Source organism: Syngnathus acus, chromosome 23 (genome assembly GCF_901709675.1).
Source record: "Syngnathus acus chromosome 23, fSynAcu1.2, whole genome shotgun sequence".
Taxonomy (NCBI): domain Eukaryota; kingdom Metazoa; phylum Chordata; class Actinopteri; order Syngnathiformes; family Syngnathidae; genus Syngnathus; species Syngnathus acus.
In genome coordinates, this window is record NC_051107.1 from 6763948 (window position 1) to 6787903 (window position 23956).

The 23956-nt window shown below is 55.5% G+C and overlaps 1 protein-coding gene across 21 annotated transcripts in view; it reads left to right on the forward strand.

Moving 5' to 3' along the window:
- The window catches only part of celf2 (cugbp, Elav-like family member 2), an 85410-nt gene that overhangs the window by 49732 nt on the left and 11722 nt on the right, over positions 1–23956 (forward strand). For 5 of the 21 annotated variants that reach the window (XM_037242779.1, XM_037242780.1, XM_037242776.1 and 2 more), the window contains 4 exons: positions 5484–5519; positions 19450–19646; positions 21383–21465; positions 23501–23549. In XM_037242779.1, the coding sequence (XP_037098674.1) occupies positions 19469–19646; positions 21383–21465; positions 23501–23549 (310 nt within the window). In that variant the 5' untranslated portion in view covers positions 5484–5519; positions 19450–19468. Of the gene's footprint in view, positions 1–2548; positions 2865–5483; positions 5520–13096; positions 13252–19449; positions 19647–21382; positions 21466–23500; positions 23550–23956 lie in introns of those variants that run through there. The other 16 variants (XM_037242784.1, XM_037242786.1, XM_037242785.1 and 13 more) reach the window with 8 other exon arrangements.

A 23956-nucleotide genomic window follows, 5' to 3' on the forward strand; every position in this document is an offset into this window, starting at 1 on the left:
ACGCCGCCGTAGCCCTTGAGCTTATCCGGCCGCTTCCATCCACTGGCTAATCTGGAGTCACGGACCGAGACGGTCTTTGGGACTCGACGGCCGACCGCCTCCGCCGAGATAAAAAGATTAGGCCGCTTGATCCCGGTGGGTGGATTAAGTGGACTCAAACAGCGGGAAGGAATTTGGGATGAAAGACTTCCAAAATTGAGGCAAGGCGGTTGGCACCGGTTGGCCGTCCAACGGCCTCCAGCTTCATGGGCTCCGTCCGTCAGCCTTGGTTTTTTAGCCGATGACCTTTGACTTGTAGCTCGTAGCCTTTCTCTCGACGTGGTCATCTCCAGGCTGATGCTTTGTAGCGCCGAAAGCCGCTAGCTTGCCGCCGCTTATTCAGCCATCAGGTGCATTTCGCAACGTTTGGCCGACAGCTGCTGAAAGGCGAGACGGCGTGGCGAGCCGTGCCAAAGCGCTCCAAACTGCTGTTCTCTTCTCCCTCCTCCAACCCTTCTTCTTCCTCATCTTCGTACTTAATTCAATTTTCCCGTGCCGAGGCTCACGTGGGACGGCGTCGGAATTCCGGTTTGTCACCGTGAAATGATTACACGGCATTGTGTTTCTGCCGCCCGGCGCCTCCCGCTGCATTTATTACAAAGTGTCAGGGTGGATGTACATCACGGCGCCAAAATGCCTCGTCCGCTGCGTGCGCCCGCCGCGCCCCCTTCCTTCCTTCCTTCCCGAGCTACTTATTCCTTATGAAATACGTCGCTCCTGGCGGACGTGTAATCTGATTACGTCTGCGAGATTCGAAATATATTGAATCCCCCCACACCCGGCCGGCCGGCCGGCCCCTCCCCTCGCTCGGCCGCGCCTGTCGCCCGCTTTGTTCTCGGCCCGTTGGTCGGCTTTGCCGTCCTCCTGCTTTTCCCGCGACCTCTGCGGTGCCGAACATGCGCCCGGGGGGGGGGGGGAAGACAATCGAACATTGTCGGGAGGCTTGCTCAAAAATTCCAGCAGTGTCCCGGGTTATATGAGGGGTCGGCTCACATGACGGGTCGGACAAGCGAAGGCATTCATTGAAGGGGCGCTCGCTCACGAGTGCCCGCTCGCGGCCTTGGAGTGGGAGGCGAGCGCTCTTTTCTTTCTGCATTTGACCAACTGGCTTTTATTTCGAGTTTCTTCGCGGTTGTGGGTTTTTGCATCATTTGGTGTTTTTTTGGTCGCAGAAGCGCCAGCAAAGGCGGACGCTGTCAGTCATGCGGGTCGCAAGTCGGCGGCGCACGGGCGCGTGCGGGCAGCTTATTATTTCTCCTATTTCCCTGCGCCAGCGTGCCGCCCGCTGCTGTCAGTCAAGCTGTCGAGTGCGATTTGGCCGTGACGCTCCTCGTCTTGCGCGTGGCACGCCCCGCCCGGGAAGGCCCCCCCCCCTCCCCGCCGGCGCCAGGTGGAACGCCGCTAATGAGCGCGCGTCTCGCTTTGGGGGCAAAGTAATTGGCCGAGCGGACGACGGCTAACGGCTCGGCCTCCTAGCTGGCTCGGCTCTCCTCTTGGTCGTCCTTCATCCTCCCTCCCTTTAGTTTGACAGTGGGGTGCTGGCTGGCACCCCCCCCCCGGCCCTTCCCGGGCGGGCCCTCCTTCTCCCTTGGGGCGTCATTACGTTGTCGACTTGCCTCTATCGGCGAGTCACTCCATCCTTCAATTACGCCGGTGGCCTTTGCTTTGGGGATTTGTGTGTGTGCACTTGTTGTTGACGTGGAGTGTGTGTTTGTCCGTGTGGCTCCCCAGATGCTCGTGTTTGGGGAAGGTAGAAATGAGCTCCATCCTTCGCATTTGGGCTTTTCTTTATTGTGATTTCTACTAGGATTGTGTCTGCCGTGGTGCTGCTCGCGGAGGCCGCCCCCTCCTCCTCCTCCTCACTCTCTATCTTTATCACCAGATTGTGCTTATCGCACACACAACCGCACACTTGCATAAGAACACACGCACGCACGCACGCACACACACACACACACACACACACACACGACACCCTGGTGCGCTGTGCTGAACGTACTTGACCGCACTACATGAAGCTCCCTTCACACCGCTGGGCTGAAAAATGGGCCAACCTGGGAAGTTGATTCAATCTGACCCAACTGGGTTTGAAAAATATATGTATATTTTTTAAAAAATGATGCAAATCAACCCAGGAAGTCGGGGCCAATTATTATTATTATTGGCCCCAACTTTGCGGTCGGTCCAATTTTCAAGCCGAATTGGCTCCATGCCCGATTTTGTTTGGTGCACACAGAAACAAACGTTGCACCCAAAGCGGCTTGAAACGCAACGTATTGCTGCTCGACTTAGCAAAGCATGCATCATGGATCACACGCCTCATCACATGACAAACGATTGGCTTGAAACATCAACAGCATGAAATATTTATGCGTCAGAGCAGGCGTACACCAAGTGCGACTTTGGCTGTTCTGCCTGCCTGCGTGGCTGCCTGCGTGGCTGCCTGCGTGGCTGCCTGCATGGCTGCCTGCATGGCTGCCTGCGTGGCTGCCTGCCTGCGTGCGAGCGAGCGGCTTTTTGCTGCTGTGATTTTGCCGTGCTCTCGGTCTGGTGGCCTTGTCTAGTTTTTTGTTTTTTTTTGCTGCATGTTGAAAGCAAACGAGAGAGACATTTGCCATCAAGTCGAAGGCGAGGGATGTGGTGGCCTGCCTTCGGATGGCCGTCACGGACTTTTAATGGCGTTGCAAAAGCGGCGAATGAAAAGCCAATGAGGGAGTCCCTTATGGCTCCGCCTCTGGAGGGATGTACCCCCCCCCACCCCACACACCAGTCCTGTTTAAAGAGATGAGATTGCTGCAAGGGATTCAATCTGGGGCAATGCAACGGTGAGCCGGTCCGCCACCCACCGCGCGCGTCTCCTCATTCTCCACATGATGGAATTCCCAAAGTCTTACAAAGGCGACTAACTCTCACTCTCGATTCATTTTGATTTCATCGGATTGCTTTGATTTGATTTGACACATGTCCAACGGCTGGCTCCCTTTAGCATGCGGCATTGATTTTTCCTTTTTGCAGTTTCGACGTGATGTGTCGATGAAATGAAAAGTATTTTGTATTTAGCGTGGGCAAAGCATGGCCCCCATTTTGGATGACTCTGGGCATTTCACGATGCATTTCTGCTCTCGGTCAGGGAACGCCGCCTAATGAGATGATAATCTGCATGGGCGAGTCGGTCTCTCCCTTAATCGCTGCGAGTAAATCCAGCGGCCCGCCGGGGCCGGTTGGCTGGCCTAATTGCCATCGACGAAACTGCGCGCGCCGCCGCCGGCTAATTTACGAGCGAGCGCCTTTAACGCTAATGTTTCTTTTCCCGCTTAATTGACAAAGCAACGGAGACAAATGAAGGCCGACGGGCGCCGCCATTTCCGGACGGGACGGGTGGGACGGGACTCGCGGCGATGATGATGATAGCGTTCACAGGCAGTTAGCGGCCAGGGAAACGTTTTGTCACACGCTGACGGATGGCGCGCTGCTCTTTAACGTGTGACGTGTTGCCATCATATCCGTTTGGCGCCGATCCGCCTCACTTTATTGCCTCGCCGTTCGCACTCCATCGAGCGGCGCCGTAAATCCTAGACTTCATATGGGGAGCACCCTGCGCCGCTCCACGCTTGCCGCCTCCGCTCGCGCCGGGATTAAAACGTAATATGGCACTTTTGGAGGGATTAGCGGTTGACATTTTGATGCTGATGAGCCGTCACTCATAATGCTCATTTATTAGCTGGCATTTTCCTTTCCGACTTTGCGCGCACTTTTTGATCTCGGGCAAAGTTGGCGAAAAAATCCCGATTTGACTTTCTCCATTGGACGCGGAGGACGGATCTCGGTGGCGTCTTTACGATTGGAGGAAGCGCTGTGATTGGACGAGATGTCGCCTTGCCGTGTCCATCCGCCGGGAGGGAGGGCCACTTGCGCTATGGCGTGCTCCGTCATCAAACATGCTGTCACATGTTCAAACGTTATTGCTGTGACACACGCACACGCACTCACACAGGCCAGAGCACACGCGTACACCTCAAAATGGAGACACAGGGTGGCAAATCCTCCAAGCGTGTGAAAGTTGAATGTGTGAAAGTGTTTTAAACGCGTGTGTTGATTGGTCGGGGGATTGCGAGGTGCGCATGAGGGAGGGAGGGAGGGAGGGAGGGAGGACGTGTCAAATGGTGGTGTTGAAGGGCTGTTAAAAGCTGTGTCGCTCGCTCGCTCGCTCGCTCGCTCGCATGCAGATGGGCCGCACGTGCACGTGCACGCGCTCACTCGCACTTTCCACGTGAATGAGAAATAAAAGTCCGCACGTTAATCTTAAATTGCGCTGAGCGCTTGCGAAATAAATGTCTCAAATGCATTTCTTCCATTTAGTGATTCTTTTGCCTGCCACCAGGTGGAGCCCCCGCACCACATTTTAGCGCACGCCGCAAATACAGTCAGTCTGTCTGTCTTGTCTCCCTCCCTCCACGTGTTGGGGGCATGCTTCTCTTTTATTGTCTTGCAGTTGACACCAGCGCGCGTCTGTGCTCGCTGCGCTGCTTAGCGAATAAACAATTAGCGGCCTTCCCTGGAGGTTTCCGCAGCTCGGCCGGCCGTTTTGTCCGACGCCTTTGCCGTCCTGGGAATCGTCTCGGCCCAGCTGCGACAGCTGCTTTGCGTCGCTGCTTTGCTGCCTCTGCCGCTGCCGTTGCCGTTGTCCCAGCTTCCACCCCAATCTTGCGTGTGTCTGGCCGAGCCTGAGCGCCACCTTGTGCTCAACACACAAAACAAACAGCCAAAAAGATGAAAAAAGTGTGGTGCAGAAAAAGTGTTCTTTTTTCCATTCCTCTTTTGTTCATTGAAGGGATTTGGGACTAAAGCCAGAGCGAGATGAGCGTTTGGGTGGCCACAGATGAAACGGACAAACGCGCGCGTCTTTGAAATGCAAAGAGCGCTGCCATTGGCTGCTGTGCGGAGGAGCGCACGCACGCAAACGCATGGCTTATTAATGAGCGCATTGTTGATTTATTCTTTTATTTAACGGGGTGACATAAAACCTGCGCTAATTTGCCGTTGCTGTGGAGGTAGTTGTGTGTGTGTGCGCGTGCGCGTGCGAGCGAGCCCGCGTGTGCCAGGGGACCAATTTATTTACATGCTCCAGAAGAAGTGAGGATAAAAGCGCACGGAATTATGACGAGAAGAGCCGGCGGATCGAAGCAGCTTCTCCACACTTGCCAAGGACAAACAAGAGCAATTTAGCATTCCCAAGTGCATGCGTGCATGCGCGAGCGAGCGAGCGAGCGAGTCCGCGGTGGCATCAATTTTCCAGGAACGCCTCCGACCACTTGGCACTGCATGGTGCACCGCGGTGCATGGCGCCGGTGCAGCTTGCCAATCGTCATTGTCTCGCCATGATTTGCGTTTTGCCTTTGTCAACTTTTGCACCAGCGTGATTTTGACCTGTGTTTGTGTTCCAGGCAGGATGCCGGCGACCTGAGCGGACCACTGCAAAGGTAGGCCTTTTTTTTGACATTTTTGCCACTTTTGGCTCGCCCTTCCAAAGACGTCCAGCGTCCATTTCAAAACTTTTTGGCAAAGTTGGGAGGGCGGAGGCGGGTCTTGAGCCTGCATTTGTTTGGGCGGGCGGGCGGGCGGGCGGGCGGGCACGCGCGTAACCACCTCTTGTCATTGTGCACATTTTGCTTTGAAGCCGATAATAAGCTCAATGTCCCTCGTGTTGATTAGCGTATAAATGGGACGGGCGCGCGAGTGGAACCAATACAGCGCAGCTCTGAAGGCCTCAAGTTCCTCTTTGGGAGCAGGTGTGTGTGTGTGTGTGTGTGTGTGTGTGTGTGTGTGTGTGTGTGTGTGTGTGTGTGTGTGTGTGTGTGAGAATGAGAAGCATGTGCACACACACACACACACACTTCCTGTTTACCGACAGCTGAGAGCATAATTACAGAGATGCGCACAATGTGGCGTCCCGGTACGCTGCGTCCCTTATTGCCTGGTGTGACAAGCGACGTTCCCAGCGCTTCACCGGTGCCGCAACAACCAAGCCTCCCCCCCATCCCCCACGGTCTTCCCGCTGATGAATATTCATGAGCACGGGCGAGCGGGGGGATCGGGCCCAGTCGGCGGTGACAGTTATCAGTGTTAAAGGCTCCTTCCTCGCTTCTAATTTATCCCCCAGCGAAGAGGAAGCAAACGAGCAATCGGCTGGCCGCTTCTCGTCGCGCTGCAGAAAGAATGCCACGGATCGGTTGGAAGATTGAATGATTCAAAATATGATGGAATCTGATGATATCATCGTCGTTTGTTTCGCCAAAATAATGATGAATTACCAAATTGCTATCGGTCTGTTTTTTTTTTTTGGAATCTGGGAAAAGCCCCAAATGCAAAAGATTCTGGAGCTGTTCCAGCTCGTGCGTGCAGCAAATTCTTTGGGTCGGCATTGGAAGGGGCTGAGCTGTTTATCGCCGTGCGTTGCTCCGTTTTGAGAAGCCATCGAGAGATTCCCGGTTAAAAGAAAAGAAACACATCGGGGTCAGCACTAAAAATAGCCGCTCGAAGGTATTCCGGATGCGGATACGCGTCTTGCCTTTTCAATTGCTCGATGCCGTTCATGTATTTTTCATCCGCGTGTGAATTATGGAGGTAGGTCAAGCGTGTGGAAGGGAGCACGCGCAGGCGGGGCGGGGCGGGCACACACAAGCACGCCGTTCCCATTGCGTCGTTGCTGACACCTTCTCCGGGACGACGAGTGCGTGTTGTGTGTTTGCCGATCCCACATTGAGGTCATGTTGGCGCATCACCATGGCGACAACCTTCACCTGTTGTCATGCCAAATACGCCATGAAAGAAGGAAGGAGACAGTCACAATTGTTGACGCTTTCAAATAATAACACGCCTTCCAGACTTGCGCGCGCCAGTGTAGAAAGTGTGTAATAGTTTTCATTCTCTCAGCACCCAATGAGTTCCAGGTCAGCGGTCCGGATCGTACGCTCAAGTGAGCCCCCTCTCGTCCCCCACCTGCCACCTCCGGGTGTGTGCGTGTGCGTGTGTGTGTGCGTGTGTGTGTGTGTGTGTGTGTGTGTCCTCAACCCCACTAAAAACAAGAAAATGAAGAAAATATGTGACATAGATTGCAACTTTGAGTTCCCAAAAGTGAGCCTACTGCCCATTTCTTTTTCAAAATCTCACTTTGAAGAAAAAAGACCCCGTTTGAGTTCATCACATGATCAATATTTTTCTTCAAATGAATTTATTCTGATGGAACAATTCTTGAAAGATAGTAATTTTACAACAAAAGCTTGATGTGGAAGAAATTCTCATTACGTTTACTTTTTTTGTTTGAGCACACTTTTGTATAAGCCAATGTTTTTGCTTTGTTTGTTTTTTGAGAGGCTCCAGATGGCTGAGAGACAGGTGAGCCAATTAGCAAGTCTCGCTACATGCGGCAACATGGTCACACCGCCGTGCCTGCGTGCGTGTGTTTGTGTGCGTGTGCGTGTGTGTGTGTGTGACGGCGGCCAGCCGCCAACGGGCAAGCGCCGCAAATTTCCCCACAGCGTGTTGAGGCGGCGGGGTCGTTGGGCCTTGTCGGGGGTCCGCCGGAGCGGTGTGGGTCTTTCAGTTTGTGCCCCAGTAGCGAATTTGCGCCGCCGCAATGTGTCGGCATTGTCGAGCGTGCTACAATTGATTTGTTTGTGCGTTATTTAGTCGCGAGCGAGCCCAAAAATATTCCGTCGCGCCTCGCTGACCTTCATTCTGGTTCTAATGAATGTTCACAAAAGAGGTTGGAGCGGCGACATTGGCGTGGCCCCGGCCGCCTCCCCTCCCTTCCCTTCCGCCTCCTGTATGTAAAAATGGGGGTGAGCGTGGCGTTAACGAGGCAGGCGGCGGCGGCGGCGGCGCCTATTGTTTGTTCCGAGCTCGGCAAATGGAAGGCGAGCAATGAAAGCGCTAATGGGATGGGCGCCGTTGCGTTGCGCAGCCCTCGGTTAGCAAAGTTGAGTGACGGCGCTTTTGGATGTTGCATTTGTGGAGCCCATCTGTGATTTTGTTCATGCATCTTTTTTCTTGCACTGCTGCATGGTCAGGTTGCAGGAATTTGTTGCGAAACCCGGATTGTTGTCGTCCTTTTGAATTGTTTTTTTTCGCTGCGCTTGTTGCTATCTGGGCCGGCCATTTTTTCATGGTTGCAATTTCCCGCCCGCCGTTGTTGCGCTAAGCCGCCGGCCTCGCGTGACCTCCAGGGAAGATTGCAGATGAGTCGATTAGACGGTGCCACCGGCGGGCGGTGGAGGGCTTTTGTTTCAAACGCGCTGTCCGTCCGTCCGTCCGTCCGTCGCTCCATCCGTCCGTCGGTCCGTCCATCCTCGGCTCGCGAGGCAGGAGAAGAAAAGCCGCGTCTTATCTCTCCTGCGGGAGGGGCCGGTGGTCCTCCCTCCGTTTCCAGATTGTCTGGCTGACCTTCCGGCCCTCGTCGGCCAAGCTCGCCGTGTTTACCGTGCCGTAATGACGCGGGCGGGCGCGGCGGCTTATCACCGTCGGAGTGGATGAATGGCGGCGTAATGGGAAGGCGAATTTGTCCCGCCGTCACGTGTTCCCGCCTCCTTTGCGGGCAGGCGATAAGATGAATTGTTCATATCGCCGGCTGATTGGGAAATCTTGTCGCTATCGAATGCAATTTTGATCCCGCTTGCCCCGGGGCTTCCCGAGGTCCTTTCTTCCAAAGTGCTGAGTCCAGTATTTGGGAAAGTCGAAATAATTCCGCCGTGTTTTGGTGCCGCTCTGCTCGCAGCCAGAAGAATGGCAATGAGGACATAGAAAGAGGAGAAGCAAGCGCCTTTTCTTTTCCCCTTTGCGAATGGGCTGAAGGTGAGCACAATGGAGAGCTGGCAGCCCAAGGATGGCGGGACAGACAGACAGACAGGCAGGCAGGCAGGCAGGCAGGCAGGCAGGCAGGCAGGCAGGCAGGCAGGCAGGCAGGCAGGCAGGCAGGCAGGCAGACAGACAGACAGACAGACAGACAGACAGACAGACAGACGGGGGGAGGCACTGGAGAGGCACTTTGCTCATTTGCCTGTTTTTCAAAACCCCAAAACTTGACGACGTGGTGCCAAGTCAAGTGCGCCCGCCCAAGCTTGCTTTTCTTCCATTTTCTGGCATTTGCATCGATTGCAGTGGAGAAAGACCATTTGACTCGCAAACGTGCTCGCTCGTAGCCTTTCAAGCTTCTCACTCGTCCCCCCCCCCCCCCCCCCCCCCCCCCCCCCCCCGGGTCACCGCCGCTTGTTTCCGTCAGCTGGAAAATCCTTTGATCCCGTTGAAGTGGCGGCGACCGACGCATCCGGCACGGTTGCCATGACGACGCCCTTCCATTTACCGCCCCCGCCGGCCGCTGACCTTTCCCCGTCGGAGCGTGTTAGGGGAAGCGAGCGCAAACCAGGAACGACAAAGGCGCTTCCGAGTTGCTTTTGTGCCAATGCGGTGCTGCTTTTCTCTTTCCAAATACTCCCAAAGTCTGGGTCCCGTCCGTGCATTTGCCCTGCCGCAATCCGTTTGTTGGCTTTTGCCCTCATTTGCATTTGGATTCCCCCCCCCCCCACACACACCGATGAATATGTATGGAGCCTCCGTCAGGCGCTCTGATCCTTTTGCAGCCTTCAGTGGCTGACTGAAGAGAAAAGTGGGATTCATTTCTTCAGTGCCTTGACGGTGCCCGCGTTTGGGATTTTCCCACTTGATCCGTACCTCGTTGCTTCTCGCCGTGCACTTTTTCAAGTCATTGAAGTTTTCTGTTCCCCCCCCCCTTCCTTGTAGTTTGCGGTTAGACCGCGCTGCGGGATTTAAGGACAGAGGCGCCCGAGCGTGCCGAGCGCGATTTGACATTTTGCCCGCCGAGCGACGGCGCGGCGGCGGGCGCTGCATTTGCGTGCCGCTTATTTCTTTGATTTTGCCACTTTGGCTTTTGTCTGCCCTCATTTGAGATGATGGCCGAGTGACGAAATGAAGGGGAACGTCCACAACAGTAGCGCCAGCGGCAGCGGCATCCCTCCCTCCCTCCCTCCCTCCCTCCTGCATTTTCCATCTCAGCAGCAGCAGCAGCAGCAGCAGCAGCAGCAGACTTGGAGCCAGTCTCCATCCTTTCCATCCTTTTTTTTTTTTCCACTGTGCAGGTGCAGCGTTGTTGTTTGCATCATGTGCCAATAATGTTGCGTTTACTTTGCGGGAGTCCAATCTCGTGGGTTGCGGCTGCCAGTCAGGCCGTTTGTGGCTGGTTTGTGGCCCGTTTGCTGGGCTTTATGAGCCTCTTTAACTGCACAAAGATGGAAATTAGGGAGCGGAATCATTTCCTGACCACTGGCCCGCCCCGCCGCCCGCCCCTCCTGTCTGCTTAATGGCCCGGCCACCATGAGTTTTTTTTTTTACTACTCTGCTGACACGCTTGTTGGCGTAGCGCCACCACCGCCTCGCTCGCCGTTCAAATACGGCCTCCATCAAGTCCTTCCGAAAGTGGCCGGAGCGCCCCCCACCTCCCATCCATCCTGTGGAAGTCCCCCCGATTTAATCTGGCCCTGCACCTTTTCAATCAGCGGGTGTGGTGACACACGAGCAGAATACAATGCACTCGGTCGGGTGGGGGGGCTGCGGATAATCGATACGGTTAGTGATTAATGAGAGCGGGTAGTCGCAAGAATGTGAGATTTATGAGTATGTGCCCGAAGCCAATTGAAATGGTGTAAAAGCGCATCGATGAGTCGACGTGGGATGCTTGGGACGACGGTGCTTAGATGAGCGGGACTTGTTATTCCCATCGACAGACAATTGCGATGGACGTACGACACGTGTCAAATCTGCCCACAATTAGCACTGACGGGCTACGTGGCAGCGCCAATCCATTAGCGGGCGCCCGATAACACGGTCTAAAGTGATAAGAATGCCTCACACGCATTCATATGGAGAATGCTACGCTTGATATTGATGATTAGTTCTCGCAAATGTAGAAGGTGGCTGGCTGGCTGGCTGGCTGGCTGGCCGGCTGGCTGGCTGGCCGGCTGGCTGGCCGGCTGGCTGTTGGCGGGCGCGCACGCATTGCTGTCGGGCGGGCGGCGGCCCCACCGGAGCGAGCGCTGAGCCTGCGCAGCTTTCAAATGAAAATAAATGAGAGGCGCTGACCGCCGCTGCCCGGGTCCCACTTTAATGAGGAAAAAGATCAGCCGGGGGTGTGTGCGTGTGCGCACGTGTGTGTGTGCGTTGCAGTCAACCAGAGATTGGTCAGCGTTTGCGACGTCCGGGAAGCAGCGGGGGGGGGGCTGATGAATGGAAGGGCTCTTTGCAACGAGCGCTGGTGGCCAATTACGCTCTGATGCGCCCCAGGTGGAGAAATCACGGTTCCCCCCCGCCCCCTTCCTTCCCCCCCTCCCATCCTCGCTCCACATTTGCATGGAGAGGAGCAATGATTGGCGTTCGGTCGGCCTCATTGTGATGGGCGATCTCTAAGCCATTCTCCCAGTTTTGAGCTTTGCTCAAGCTCAAATACAAACCGGGCGAAATCAACACATGCTAACTGTAGCCCAAAAAAAACACACACCCGTGAATGGCCTGACCACACGTGCGTGTTGTGGCTGTCCTTTGTGCGTGTGTCCGGTCGCCGTTCATCGGGTCAGCGAGCATTCCCGGCGGCGCAAGGAAGGGACTTTGCCTCTCCGCCGGCCTGCGGGGAGGCGGCGGCAGGAGGAGGCTCATCTCCACACTAGTGTCCACTAGCGCTCCCGCTTTAGCTCAAACGCAGCTGCTTGCCGCGTTCAATTATGGATGAGCGCCTCGTGAAATATTCACGTGTGAAAAGATACCCACAATCCTTGGCGGGGGGGAATCCAGCTTGCAACTTGCTCCTAATTGTCAGAGAAATGGGGACACTCAGCCCTTGGGGGAGAGGAAGCCCGTCCTTGTTGAAAATGAGAGCAAGGAGATGGAGGGAGGGAGGGAGGGAGGGAGGGAGGGAGGGAGGGAGGGAGGGAGGGAGGGATGGATGGAGGGAGGGAGGGAGGGAGGGATGGATGGATGGATGGATGGATGGATGGATGGGTGAGTTGAGGAGTTTCAAGTCGGCGTGTCGCTTGGCTGAATGAAGCATTTAGCCATGTTGGCGGCCATTTTGGACATGCTTGCATTTGTCACTTTTGGCTCCGTGACACGGCGCTGGTCGGTGTTTGGCGACCCCAACCAACCGAAGGTGGTCCGTTAGAAGAGAATTCATCCAGAAAATCAACAATCGTGCAATAAAGCCTTGACATCTGGCTTGTTGTTTCCAGCTTTTTGCTGGCGTTATTATTTCCCACCTCATATTTCACGCCGGATTAAAGCGGCGCCACGCTAATTGCGTGTTAAGAGCTGCGTCACCTTCCTCACATTGCTTGAAAGCTTGTTTTGTGGATTCCTGTGGCGCGCCGGCATACCTTTTTTTCCCGTTTGTTTGCTCTTCCTTCCTTGCTTTTTTCTTTCTTTCTTTGGGCCCAAAAATGCCAAGGAGCAAACCCGGAGCGGATCCGTCGCCAGTGCAGTTAGTGTCAGGGCACCTGAGGACAAACGGTGGACGGCTCCACGAGCGACGCCACGCTCACCTTCAATGAAGCTCAGATGCGTGTTGTGGGAGGGAGCGAGATTCCAGCCCGTGCCCTCGCAAATGCCGTCCCGTTGAATGCACCTTGATTTGCGTGTGCAGTGGAGAGATGCTAGTGGGGGGGGTTCCGCTCGCGCTTGAAGAGCAGCTCCTGAGCCCCGCCCACACGCCACCTCACTGTCTAAGCGAGCGGCTGCAAACTGGGACGATCGCAAAGACAGAAAAGCCAGCGTATGCAGGCGGGCGGAGGAAGAGGAGCGAGCGGAGCGGGATGAAGATGTGATGTGATGCGCGATCGCGCCGGCTCGTCTTCCGCGGGGAGGACGCCTGCCTGCCTGCCTGCAGGGCTGCCTGCCTGGCTGCCTGGCTGCCTGGCTGCCTGCCTGCCTGCCTGCCTGCCTGCCTGCCTGCCTGCCTGCCTGCCTGCCTGCCTGCCTGCCTGCCTGCCTGCCTGCGTGGTTGCCTGCGTGCCTGGCTGCCTGCCTGGCTGCCTGCCTATCAGTCTGCACGTACCCCCAAAGCCCCTTCCCCCCGACCATGACTTCGGCGTACAATCTGGACTTCCTTCCCGACATGATGGTGGAGAGCCGCCTGCTGGTGCCTGCCGAGCGAATGTGAGTTTGGCTCTTTTTGTCACATGTCATTTGGAAGTCTAACTTGGTGCGTGCGAGTGTATGTGTGCGCGGTTTGGATTTTGGGAGAGAAGGAGTGGGTGGGTGTGCACTTTTGTTCCACACACGTGTTTCTTGTGCTTTGCAGCCTTCCTCCTCATTCATCCCTGGGCTGGGTTGGGCTGGGCTGGGCTGGGCTGGCCCGGGCTGGGCTGGGCTGGCCTGGGCTCAGCTGTGTCTGGCTGGCTGGCTGGCTGTGTGGTGCGTTCAAGCGCACCGAATGGCAACTTGTTCAAGCAGGCGCAGCGACACTGAAGGCTGTGACAAAATGTTCTTTGCACAGAAATGTTTGCTTTGCGTCACGTGAGCCCTTGTTGCCCAACATTTGTTTTGCACGGTGTGACATTTCGTGGCAAGACTGGATGGGAAGTGACGTGGATGGTAACATCGCACGCTCGTGTCTTGACGTCAGAGGCTCGCGCTTACGTAACAAGGCTGAGCCCGGGCGGGGGTGGCCATTTTGTAGCGTTGTCATCGTAATCTCGTCACGCGACGTCATCGTGCTAATTGTCGGCTCGTTCCAGGCTCGCGATTGGTTTCAAAATGTACAAGAAATATGAACCCGTTGACATATTTTCACCTTTTTGTTTTGGAAACAACTCATTGACGCATGTGAAGTTGCCCACTCGCCTCCCGACACCTTTGGGCACAGGCACCAAGCGAGCCAGCCGACGAGCATCTTTTTGCTTTTGCGGCTGAGCGGATGAGCATCTTTTTGCTTCTGTGGCGAGCTGAGAGCTCCCATCAGACGTGTTGTGACGTCAGCGTTTTGCTTTTGGGTGTGTTGAACATTAGCAGCCCGTCGGTGGCGTGTTGGGAGTGCGACTTGATGTTCGCAGCGCCGGGCTTTTTAGCGATGCGCTTAGCCGCAGGCGCACACGCGTGTGTCGTCGGTGTCCCTGGGTCCTCTCGGCAAACTGCACAATGAAGCCTCTCTTCTCGCCGTATCGTCCTCTTCCTCCCAGGGATCATCAATAGTCCACGCTTGTGTTTTGTTTTTTATCCCCCCTTCCTGTCTTCCTCTCCACTTTCTCTCGCTCTCCATCGGCGGCAGCCGTCGAAGCGTGCCGAATGATCCCCTCCCTCCCTCCGGACGGAAGAGACGTCCCGATCGCCGTGTGGCAAGGCCGAAAGAGTCGAGTCAAAGCCAATCTCCAAAAAGTCCAAAGTAGGATCGCTCAAGTTGTCGCCTTCCGTGGATGCGGCCAAGCTGCTTAGTCTGGACGCGGCCAGCCCGTCCACCGTAACCTTGACTGCCCCGCGGACACGGATGCTAATCGGAAGCCCTCGTCTCGGTTTGGGCATTGGGGGAACCACTGGATTGTTCTTCATCTAGTTCACAAATGGTGCCTGCGTGCTTGCGCTACCACTGGCAGAAAAAAAAATTGAATTCATGACTATTTGTGAGGATTTGTCTATTCTTTAAATGTTGTTTTTGCAATTCCGTCAAATTGGATTGGAAATGACCACACAGCTCCAAAGTCAACCGGTGTGAATGTAATCACAGAATGACATGGTGTCATCCATACGCTCAGTCCTATTTGCGTGTGGGCGTGCGCGTGTGTCAGATTGCAGCGTGATCGATGGCGCCATTGTTGCGCTGTTATTGTGGAAGGCGGAGGACCGGGGGGGGGGGGCTGTTGACGGCTTTATTGGGACGCATGATGTAGTGGTGGGAGTCTCCGGGATGGCCACAAACGGACCTGATCTTTAGTCCCCCGGGGAGGGGGCACTCATAACTGAGATCTGATTTGCACAGCCGACCGAGCGAGCGCAATCATCCGTCCACTTAAGAGCTTTTTGTCTTCCTCTCCGGGAGTTGATGGCATCTCCTTGTCTCGTTCTTTCTTCTCATTTTTGCGCTCCAAAGGAAAAGTGCGCGTAGGAGTTCCCGGCCGGCCGGAATTCAGGACCTTTGGAAAGCGCACCTTCGTGAGGGAGGCCGGCTGCGCTTTGAGTATCAGATTCTACTGTGGGCCGTTTGGACCGAAAAGAAAGCAAATGGGGCCTAATAGCGGCTTGAGGGAATTGCTGTTCTTCCTCTGCAAAGTTTGCTTCAACTCTGGCTGCTCCCGTCTGTCGCCGGACTTTGTTGTGCCTTTGTTCCCCCTTCAAAGGAGACATCCAGTCGAACCCGTCCGTCGCAGCGGCATATAGTCCTGATTTTGCACACGGAAGGAAGCTTGTGGAATGGTGCCCGGGGCTTTTTCAGGACACAAGGAAGTCAATCTGTTCAAGTTTCCCGTCGCATCCCCCAAAGTCGTCGCCGCGGAAGCTCGGATTTCCTTCATTTTGCTCAGCCTGCCGCGGAGGCGCTCTCAATCAAGCGGCAAGCTAATTAGGGCGCCCGCCCGCCCGCCCGCCTGCCTCACCTCCGCCGCCCTAATGACGGTCCCGTCTTGTTTTTTGTTTTTGTTTTTTTTGCTTCCACTTCAAAAGGCGGCTCCCGGCAGAGCGGCCGCCGCCATTTAGCGCCGCGTGTTTTGTTTGCTCGTTAACTTTGTCGCTTGCCGTTTGGATCAAAGCGGCTTCGGAGGGTGAATTAGCGCTCTAGCTATTAGCGCTAATGGTACGGCGCCTCGACAGTTGGCCACGGATGGCTGGCTTGAAGGAGCGACTTGTGAGTGACCGCCGGCGGCGGCGGCGGCGGCCTTTGTGCTTCCTTTTTTTTACAAGGTCACATTTGTAGCGCAACCCATTTAGGCCGGGAATAAGCTGTACCCTCATCGAGACAAGAGAAAACAATGATTTTCTTTCCCCAAAATGATTCAAGCTGGACTCGCTTCAAGATTTAGTGACAAAACCAAAAAGTCAGCGAGTAACAATGTAGACGATGCAGGCAGGCAAAATCCACAACCCACCTTGGCTTTCGAGGGCTAAAGCGATGAGCGGCGCCACCTTGCTAATGGCGCGGCGGGGGGCCTGTCTCGTCGACTTTGCTCGTCAAGCGGCTGTGATTGACAGCTGACGGCCGTTGTGCTTAGCCCAGAATGACGGGCCGTCTTCCATAAGTGCTTTTTAGGATTGACGTCGCGTTGGCTTTCTCCCGGGAGAGAGCGAGCGAGAGCGGCAGAGAGAGCGAGAGAGAGAGAGAGAGAGAGAGAGAGAGAGAGAGAGAGAGAGAGAGAGAGAGAGAGTCACTCACTCTCACCCTCACAAAGCTTGAGTTTTTAGTTGGCTTCACTGTTTTTGGTAAACACAAGCAATTACAGCACAGTGTGTGTGTGTGTGCATGTGTGCGTGCCCCGGCGTTGTTTATCGGAGCGCCCGAGGCGCACACACGCGCACAGCTGCTGCCAGCCTCATGGAACCTCAGCCACTCGGAGTGTGCGCAAGCTTTCAGGCCGCTTGACAGCCCAGAGTGACACAGCAGCAGCAGCAGCAGCAGCAGCAGCAGCAGCAGCAGCAGCAGCAGCAGCAGCAGCAGCAGCAGCAGCAGCAGCAGCAGCAGCAGCAGCAGCAGTAAACGTTTGCGCTGTCCCGGAAGCGGGCGGCCAAGTAAATATTCTTCCCACAGCCTGTCGAGTTGTGCGGGAGCCGCTCGTTGTTCTCGGATGTATCTTGTTGTCCCGAACGGGAGGAGAACGATGTGGCTTTTTGTTTGTACAACACCAAATGGCGATTGGGCGTTGCCCCGCGGGAGACATGAGCGCGAGCAGAAGAAGGGTGGGATGCAAAGATGGAGGTGGGTGGCAAAGCCCTTGGGTGACGTGTGCGTGCGTGCGTGCGTGCGTGCCACGCGATCCAATGAGTCACGGCCTCCCAAGTCTCCCGTCTCTCTTATCTGGTCCTCCTTCCGCAGCTTCAGTATGTGCCATCCGGCTCGTCATTGTGGTGGGCGGGCGGGCGTGAGCCAGCCAGCCAGCCAGCCAGCAGACGTGCAAAAAGTCGTGAGTGGGAGCGCGGTGTAAAGCCTTTGTCGTAATTCAGCGCAGCGCTCAATAGGAATCTTTCCACAGGTGACATATCGGTGCGCCGCCCCTGCAAAAAAATCCATGCCTGTTACTGCTAACAAAGCAGAATGGATGTGCGCCATCGATCGCACGGCCGGAGCGGCTGGCTAACGGCGGGCGAGGAAGTCCGACGTGGGAAATGTCGGCCTGGCCCCCGGGGACGCCGTCGGCCCAGACCGTGTCGTTATTGCTCTCGACTAGCGGGCGAGCACTTGTTGCTAAGGGCTAACTGGCCAGCATTGTCCCGACTAAGTCTCCTGACGGGCGTGATGGAGCGCATTTTGACGAGCGAGCTTGTCATTGTGGCTCAGGGTGAGGCCCTTGTCGCTCAACTGCGGCGACACGACACTTGGCACCGAACTGCGAGCCCGTCCGTCTTTGTGAGGCTAGGAGACCGACACCGGTGCTAACAAAGTCAAAGTCTGCTTTATTGTCAATTTCTTCACATGCCAAGACACACAAAGAAATCGGAATGACGTTCCCACTATCCCACGGTGACAAGACATAGTACACAATACTAACGCTGCCTGCCGCTCGCTACGCCTTGTCGATGCGCTCGCTAATTGCGCCGACATTGCGCGGGATGTGACGGAAGTCACGGCCGGATGCGACCTTGGCCCGTCTATTCCTGGCTGCCTAATTAGAGCAAGCTCTCGCTAATGAAGCCTCACTTTCCCGGAATTTGGCAGTCGTTTACAGCCCCCCGACTAACTTGACGAAACTAAGAAGTTGAGATTGCCAAGCGTGCCGGATGCGCCTTCACCCGCAGCCTCCTCATCCTGACTGTCAGACGCTCAAGCGGCGCGTGAGAGCGCCCGCTGCTTCATCGAACACGGAGAGGCAGGCGCGTCAAGCAGACGACGCGCTCGAGCTGCTCCACGCTCGAGCTGCTCCACGCTCGAGCCCTCCGACAGCCTCCTCGGCCATGTGTCGCCCGTGACTAGTAGCTATCTAGCTAACTAGCTATCTTTTGGCTCATTCTTCTGTTTTCTGTCCATTGAAAGGCGAGCTCGCGTCAATTTGTCTCAGCAGGGCCAATCGCGCAGCGGGCAGCAAAAGAGGGCATGAAGGAAGCGGCAAAGGAGAGCTGCCAAAGATCCCCTAGGCGGTCACCCATTTTGAGCATATTGCGCCATCTGCGGCGCGGTTAATTGCGATCCGTGACAATGTTTTTCCAAGCCATAAAGCCTAATGAAAAGGAGCACCCCGCCTGCCGGGCCGCCCGCTGGCCCGAGCTGGCCCGCCCGCCCGCTGGCCCGCCCGCTGGCCCGCCCGCTGACCGGCCCGCCCTAACATTGTCCAATGTATCCTAATCTAATGTCAGCCCTTCGTGTCATCAGGCCCGACGCGGCGCTTTCCTCTTGCGTTCCCTTTTGATTTGGCTTTTCAGGCCCGACGCCCCTGTCCTGTGCCCATTTGCGGGGTTCTTTTGGGGCCCCGGGTGGCAGTTGGCGTTGTCTTTGCTGCACTCATTTGCGAGATTGCGATTGTGAGAGATTCCAGGCCCGACGCGGCAGCGGCTCCCCCGCCCTCCAGATGCCAAGAGATTCTCTCGGAATCTCTTGGCACATCCGGAGCGCTTAAGCGATGCAATTAGTCTGTGTAAAAGTGTCAAGGGCGAAGCGTTGCGTTGCCGCCGAGCACGTCCCGCTGTCGCCATAGCAACTAGATGAATGAAGATGACGCCGGAATGGGCCGTTTCATTGGAGTCGCGCTAACCGTCGTTAGCATGGTTTTTTGCTGAGGGAAAAGCAAAACCTTGCTACCCGCTGTTGTCTTATGTGTGTGCATAAGTGTGAGTGCGCACGCGCTCATGTCCTCATTAGCGTACGGCAGCTCGTTAGCGCACGGCTAGCCGAGCGCCAGGGCACCGTTGCAGTTTCATTAGTCGGCGTGACATTTATCTGATGCTTTTCTCTCTCTTGCCACACCAAGTATAGCGTGTACTGCCATGTTACCATGGCGACCGACGTGTGCGCAAACGCGCGCACACACACACACCAAATATATATAATCAGGCATTATTCATCGATGCTCGCGGCCTACAGTAAATGCTAATCATCATATGAAAGGTGCAAATGTGAGTGAGTCAGTGTGCGGTGCGTGCCAAAAAACGAAAAGAAAAAATGATTTGAATCAACAAAAGCGGATTTGTAGGAGAAGAGTCTGTTTGTGTCTCTGTGCGCAGTAACGGCACGGCCGGGAAGATGAACGGCGCGCTGGAGCATTCGGACCAGCCCGACCCGGACGCCATCAAGATGTTCGTGGGCCAGATTCCGCGCTCGTGGTCGGAGAAGGAGCTGAAGGAGCTGTTTGAGCCCTACGGCGCCGTCTACCAGATCAACATCTTGCGGGACCGCAGCCAGAACCCGCCGCAGAGCAAAGGTACCGTAGACTAAAGGCAAAAGGAAGCCAGTTGACAAAGCAACATTTTGTTACAAAGCAAAGCGTAAAGTTGAGTTGTGAAAGTGAAGGTCGCTTGAAACCAGGCCACATTTGAAGACAAAGCGGCGTCGAGGTCCCCAGCCGCTGCCCTTTTAAGCGTGCCACCCACACAAACGTATCGGAAGCGAAAGGAGCTTTTTTTTTGTTTTGTGCCGCCGTCTTTGTCTTAACGCCTTTGACGAGCTCGTCAACAACGGCGCCGTTGCCGCCGCCGCCGCATTAAGGCGCATCCAGCCAGCCGAGTAGAAGGGAGGCGGGAGGCCAAGTGTGACACCCCTGATGAGACGGGCCGGGCGGCAAACCGAAAGCGCCAACGGCGGCCGTCGATGCCGCCGCCGCCGCTCCATCGTGGCGGAAAAGCACATTTGGAGAAAACTTCTCAAGCGGCGCCAGCAAATCAAAAAGGCGAGGAGGCGAGACGGGGAGCCGGTGAGGCGGACGCATTCTTCCTCAAAAACAAAAAGAGGCAATAACTGCACAAACTGGCATTTGGCGAGCCGCAAAATGATCCGAGAATGCTCACGTTTGCGCTCCATCCTTGGGCGTCATAATTGTGTCCATTGGTAATTGTGCTGACTGCACTGTTAGTTGAACGCCTTTGGACTTTGTAACCAGATGAGGCGTCAAGCCACTGAGAAATGGACTCATTTGCTCTTTTGCTTCCCCCCCCCCGCCCCCCCCACACACACAAAAAGCATCTTCCTGTTGTTTCCTTTTTTTTCTGTTTTGCCTGCCCGAGCAAGCGAGCGAGGAGAAAGATTTGGATGGTGGAGGAGATGGAGAGCCAGTGAGACAAAGAGAGCCAGAGGGGTAAACACAAAGCGGCCGGCCGGCCGGGCGGCCAGCTCGCGAACCTCCGTACTGGTGCGCCTGCGTGTCGGCGCCGGTTTATCTTAATGATGGCGCACAACAGGCCCGATGTCTTCAAATCAGCGCCGATAATCCACCATGGTGCGAGCAGACTCGTCAAAAAGTGGCTTTCGGCTCCAAGCGGATGGGTCAGTGCTCGCTGCAGATTTGCTGGAACTTCCGCGGCCAGCCAGCAGACACGGGATGCATTTGTCATCCCGATGGAAAATGCTTTGCCGGCGCCACGATGGCACTTTGTTGCTGGCGAGGCCAAAGTCCGGGCTGAGGACGGCCGGTACCGCTCTTCCAAATGACGGTGCGAGGCAGGCGTTTGGCACGTTCTCATGTATTTTGTGTTTGATGTGATTTTCAAGTGAGCCGAGCCGTCTGCAGCCCCGCCTGCCCGCCTGCCGCCGCATCCATCCGGAGAGCCCGTTGCGGCTGCGCGTGACTGCTGACCTACATGGAATAAATCGCGTTTATTCCTGACAGCCGCTACGCCGCTTCTGCCGCTTCTCTTCTCTTAACCCTTGCGTACTCGTCCTCCTTCACGTACGGGCCGGGCCGGGCCTGGCCGGGCCGCTCCTGCCTTTGTCGCAAGGCCGACCCTTGACGTGGCACAGCGTCTCGCCACTTCCTGTTTTTGGACACATTTCATCTGGCCCAAATCGTCGGGAGACGGACGGGGCTGGCCGATCCCGTGCCCGATTACAAGTCCAAAGGGCATCTTTGGACCTTGACGGCGGCCGGGCCGCGTTTTCAAGTGGTCGACAAGTATCGGCGTCATTCTGTGGCTGATCTGTCTGTTTTTGTTTTTGTTTTTCCAGGCTGCTGTTTTGTGACGTTTTACACGCGGAAAGCCGCCCTGGAAGCTCAGAACGCGCTGCACAACATCAAGACCTTAACAGGGGTGAGCGTCTTTCCAATCGTTGCATTTTTCTGGAAAACAAACGTTCCGTTTGAGCCTCTTATCCGAGCGAGCTGCGGAAGGAAAAGCCCGGGGGCGATTACGCACGCTGCCATGAATTGGTCCTCCCCTCCTTCTCGGTCCCCCTTTGGCCTTTTCACTTCAGGTAGCGAGCGGCCAGTAATCCTGCCAGCGGGAGGGAGGGAGGGAGGGAGGGAGGGAGGCAGGGGGGGGGGAGGGAGGGAGACGCTTGCGTGGTGTGGCGACTGCCAGCTCCATGCCCTTAACGCGCTTACTTGGCTTTTTCAATTGTGGACTGGAGCAAAAAGGCTGGCTATTCTACCTGGAGTTCTGCTTCCTTCCAAATAGGACAGGGGAATTGAGATCCAAATGCAATATTACAAGAATACCGTTTTTTCATGTTTTGATCAAAACAAGTGAGAAAAAAGAAGCTCGATTTTCTGGATCCAAAGGATGTTTTCTTTTGAGTTATTTTCCAAACAAAACAATGGAAAGCTTCCATTATTTCCGAGAGTGGCATCTAATGTTTTCCCCTCTCCAATGAGTGGCATCTAATGTTTTCCCCCCTCCACTGATGGGATCAATTGTTGACTTAGTCAGCAAGTTTCTTTGTTAGTTTGTCTTTTGGAGCTTGCGTAGGGGTCTGGACTGACTGACTGACGCTTTGAGTGGAGACTGAAAAATTGCATTTGCTTTCTTTTTTTTCCCTCTTTCCAGAGCACAAAAGGCCGAGTAAAAGGTGAGGCAAAAGTAGACGCCCACGCCGCAAATTAACAACGCCGACCGAGGCAAAGTGCAGACGGCGGCTGAGGCCAAAGCAATAAATGCGTCTCGCTCGCTCGTTCCAAAAGAACCGCCGCCGTGCCGTGCCGTGCCGTGCCGTGCCGTCGTTATAAAATGTCTGCACACCCCTTGTTCGGCGTGCCGGCTTCGGAGACCCCGAGAGCCATCATTTCTAGACTTGTTTTCAAAACGAGCGAGGCCTACAAGCAAGAAATGATGGTTGAGAATGGCTTGCAAAAATGCGCACACCCACTCATAAGTCAAACCCTCGGGCCTCTCGGACTCCTTGCCTCGTTTTGCCTTTCAAGGCGCGTTTGGTCACAAGGAACGTTTGAGGCGACGCAACCTTATCGATTCCCGAACGTCTTTCCGGCAAATTGAACGCTTTGACAGATGCCGCCAAGCGCCGCCCGCCTGCCTGCCCTCCAGAAGGGATGAAGGCAAGGACGGCGGGGAACGTAGGACGCGTCCTTGGTCCCGGAGCACTCGGCTTTGCCTTCCTCAGATGAAAGGCTTTTGATTGGCTTCCGCTCAAGGATGTTTGGAGGCTGCCCGAGCCGAGGGCACGGCACAAGCGCTGAGCAGGTTGCTGGCAGCTTTTTAGGGGGGGGCCGGGGGGGGAAGCTTATTTGATTGTAAATATTTCGTTGGACAAAATAGGGAAGAATTCAAATGTTTCTGGATTTGAACTCTGCAATCTAAAAGTTTTATTTGTTGAGGGAGGGCATTTTTGACGTGTTAAGAGAATGGAGTGATCTTTTTGGAAATTGAGGCCAGTTTGCCTGCTTTTCGTCAAGCCGCCCCCCTCAGGCAGACTCGTGAACTGACAGACGCACAGACCGGGAGGAGGAGGAGGAGGAGGAGGAGGAGACTTGCTAGAATTGGATGATCAAAGTCTTGAATGGCACTGCGACTGAGCCTAAGGGCACACAGACACGCACACACCCGGCTGGCGTTTGAGTGTGATTGATTTGGCGCTAGATTCGGAGAATCGCTGTCATCCGTCTCTCTGCAGATCAAACGGCGACATAATCCCCCATAAAGGAAGCAGACGTAGCCAGATGAAGAAAAATGCGGACATCCCAATGCCGTCACATTCGGCGGGTGACCAGAGCCAATGCGGCCTTGGATTAGTTTCCGACTCGATGCGGTGGGGGGTGGGGGTCGATAAGATGCCCAATTTCAGGACGCCAAAAGCTGAAACTCACCGACTGGCTCTTGTGTCTACTTGCAGATGCACCACCCCATCCAGATGAAGCCCGCTGACAGCGAGAAGTCCAACGGTGAGCGCTCCAAAATCAAGGAAAACAAAAAAGCCTGCCGTCTTCTGCACGCACGCACGCACGCAGCCAGTCAGGAGGCCGAGCGCTGGCTGGCTGGCTGGCTGGCTGGCTGGCTGGCTGGCTGGCTGGCTGGCTGGCTGGCTGGCTGGCCTGGGCTGGCTGGCCTGGGCTGGCTGGCCTGGGCTGGCCCGGGCTCAGCTGTGTCTGGCTGGCTGGCTGGCTGGCCTGAGGTGAAGGACGGCAGAGTTAGCACTTCCCACCTTCATAAACGCCATTGAAGGAAAAGAGCTGGAGATGGATGTTCTCCGTTTGACAGCGGGCCTTTGGCGTGAAACTGCGGCCAAATTTGAGCCGCTGCGATGGCGGCACCGGCGTGACTTCATAAAGGCGGCGCGGTGAAATACGGA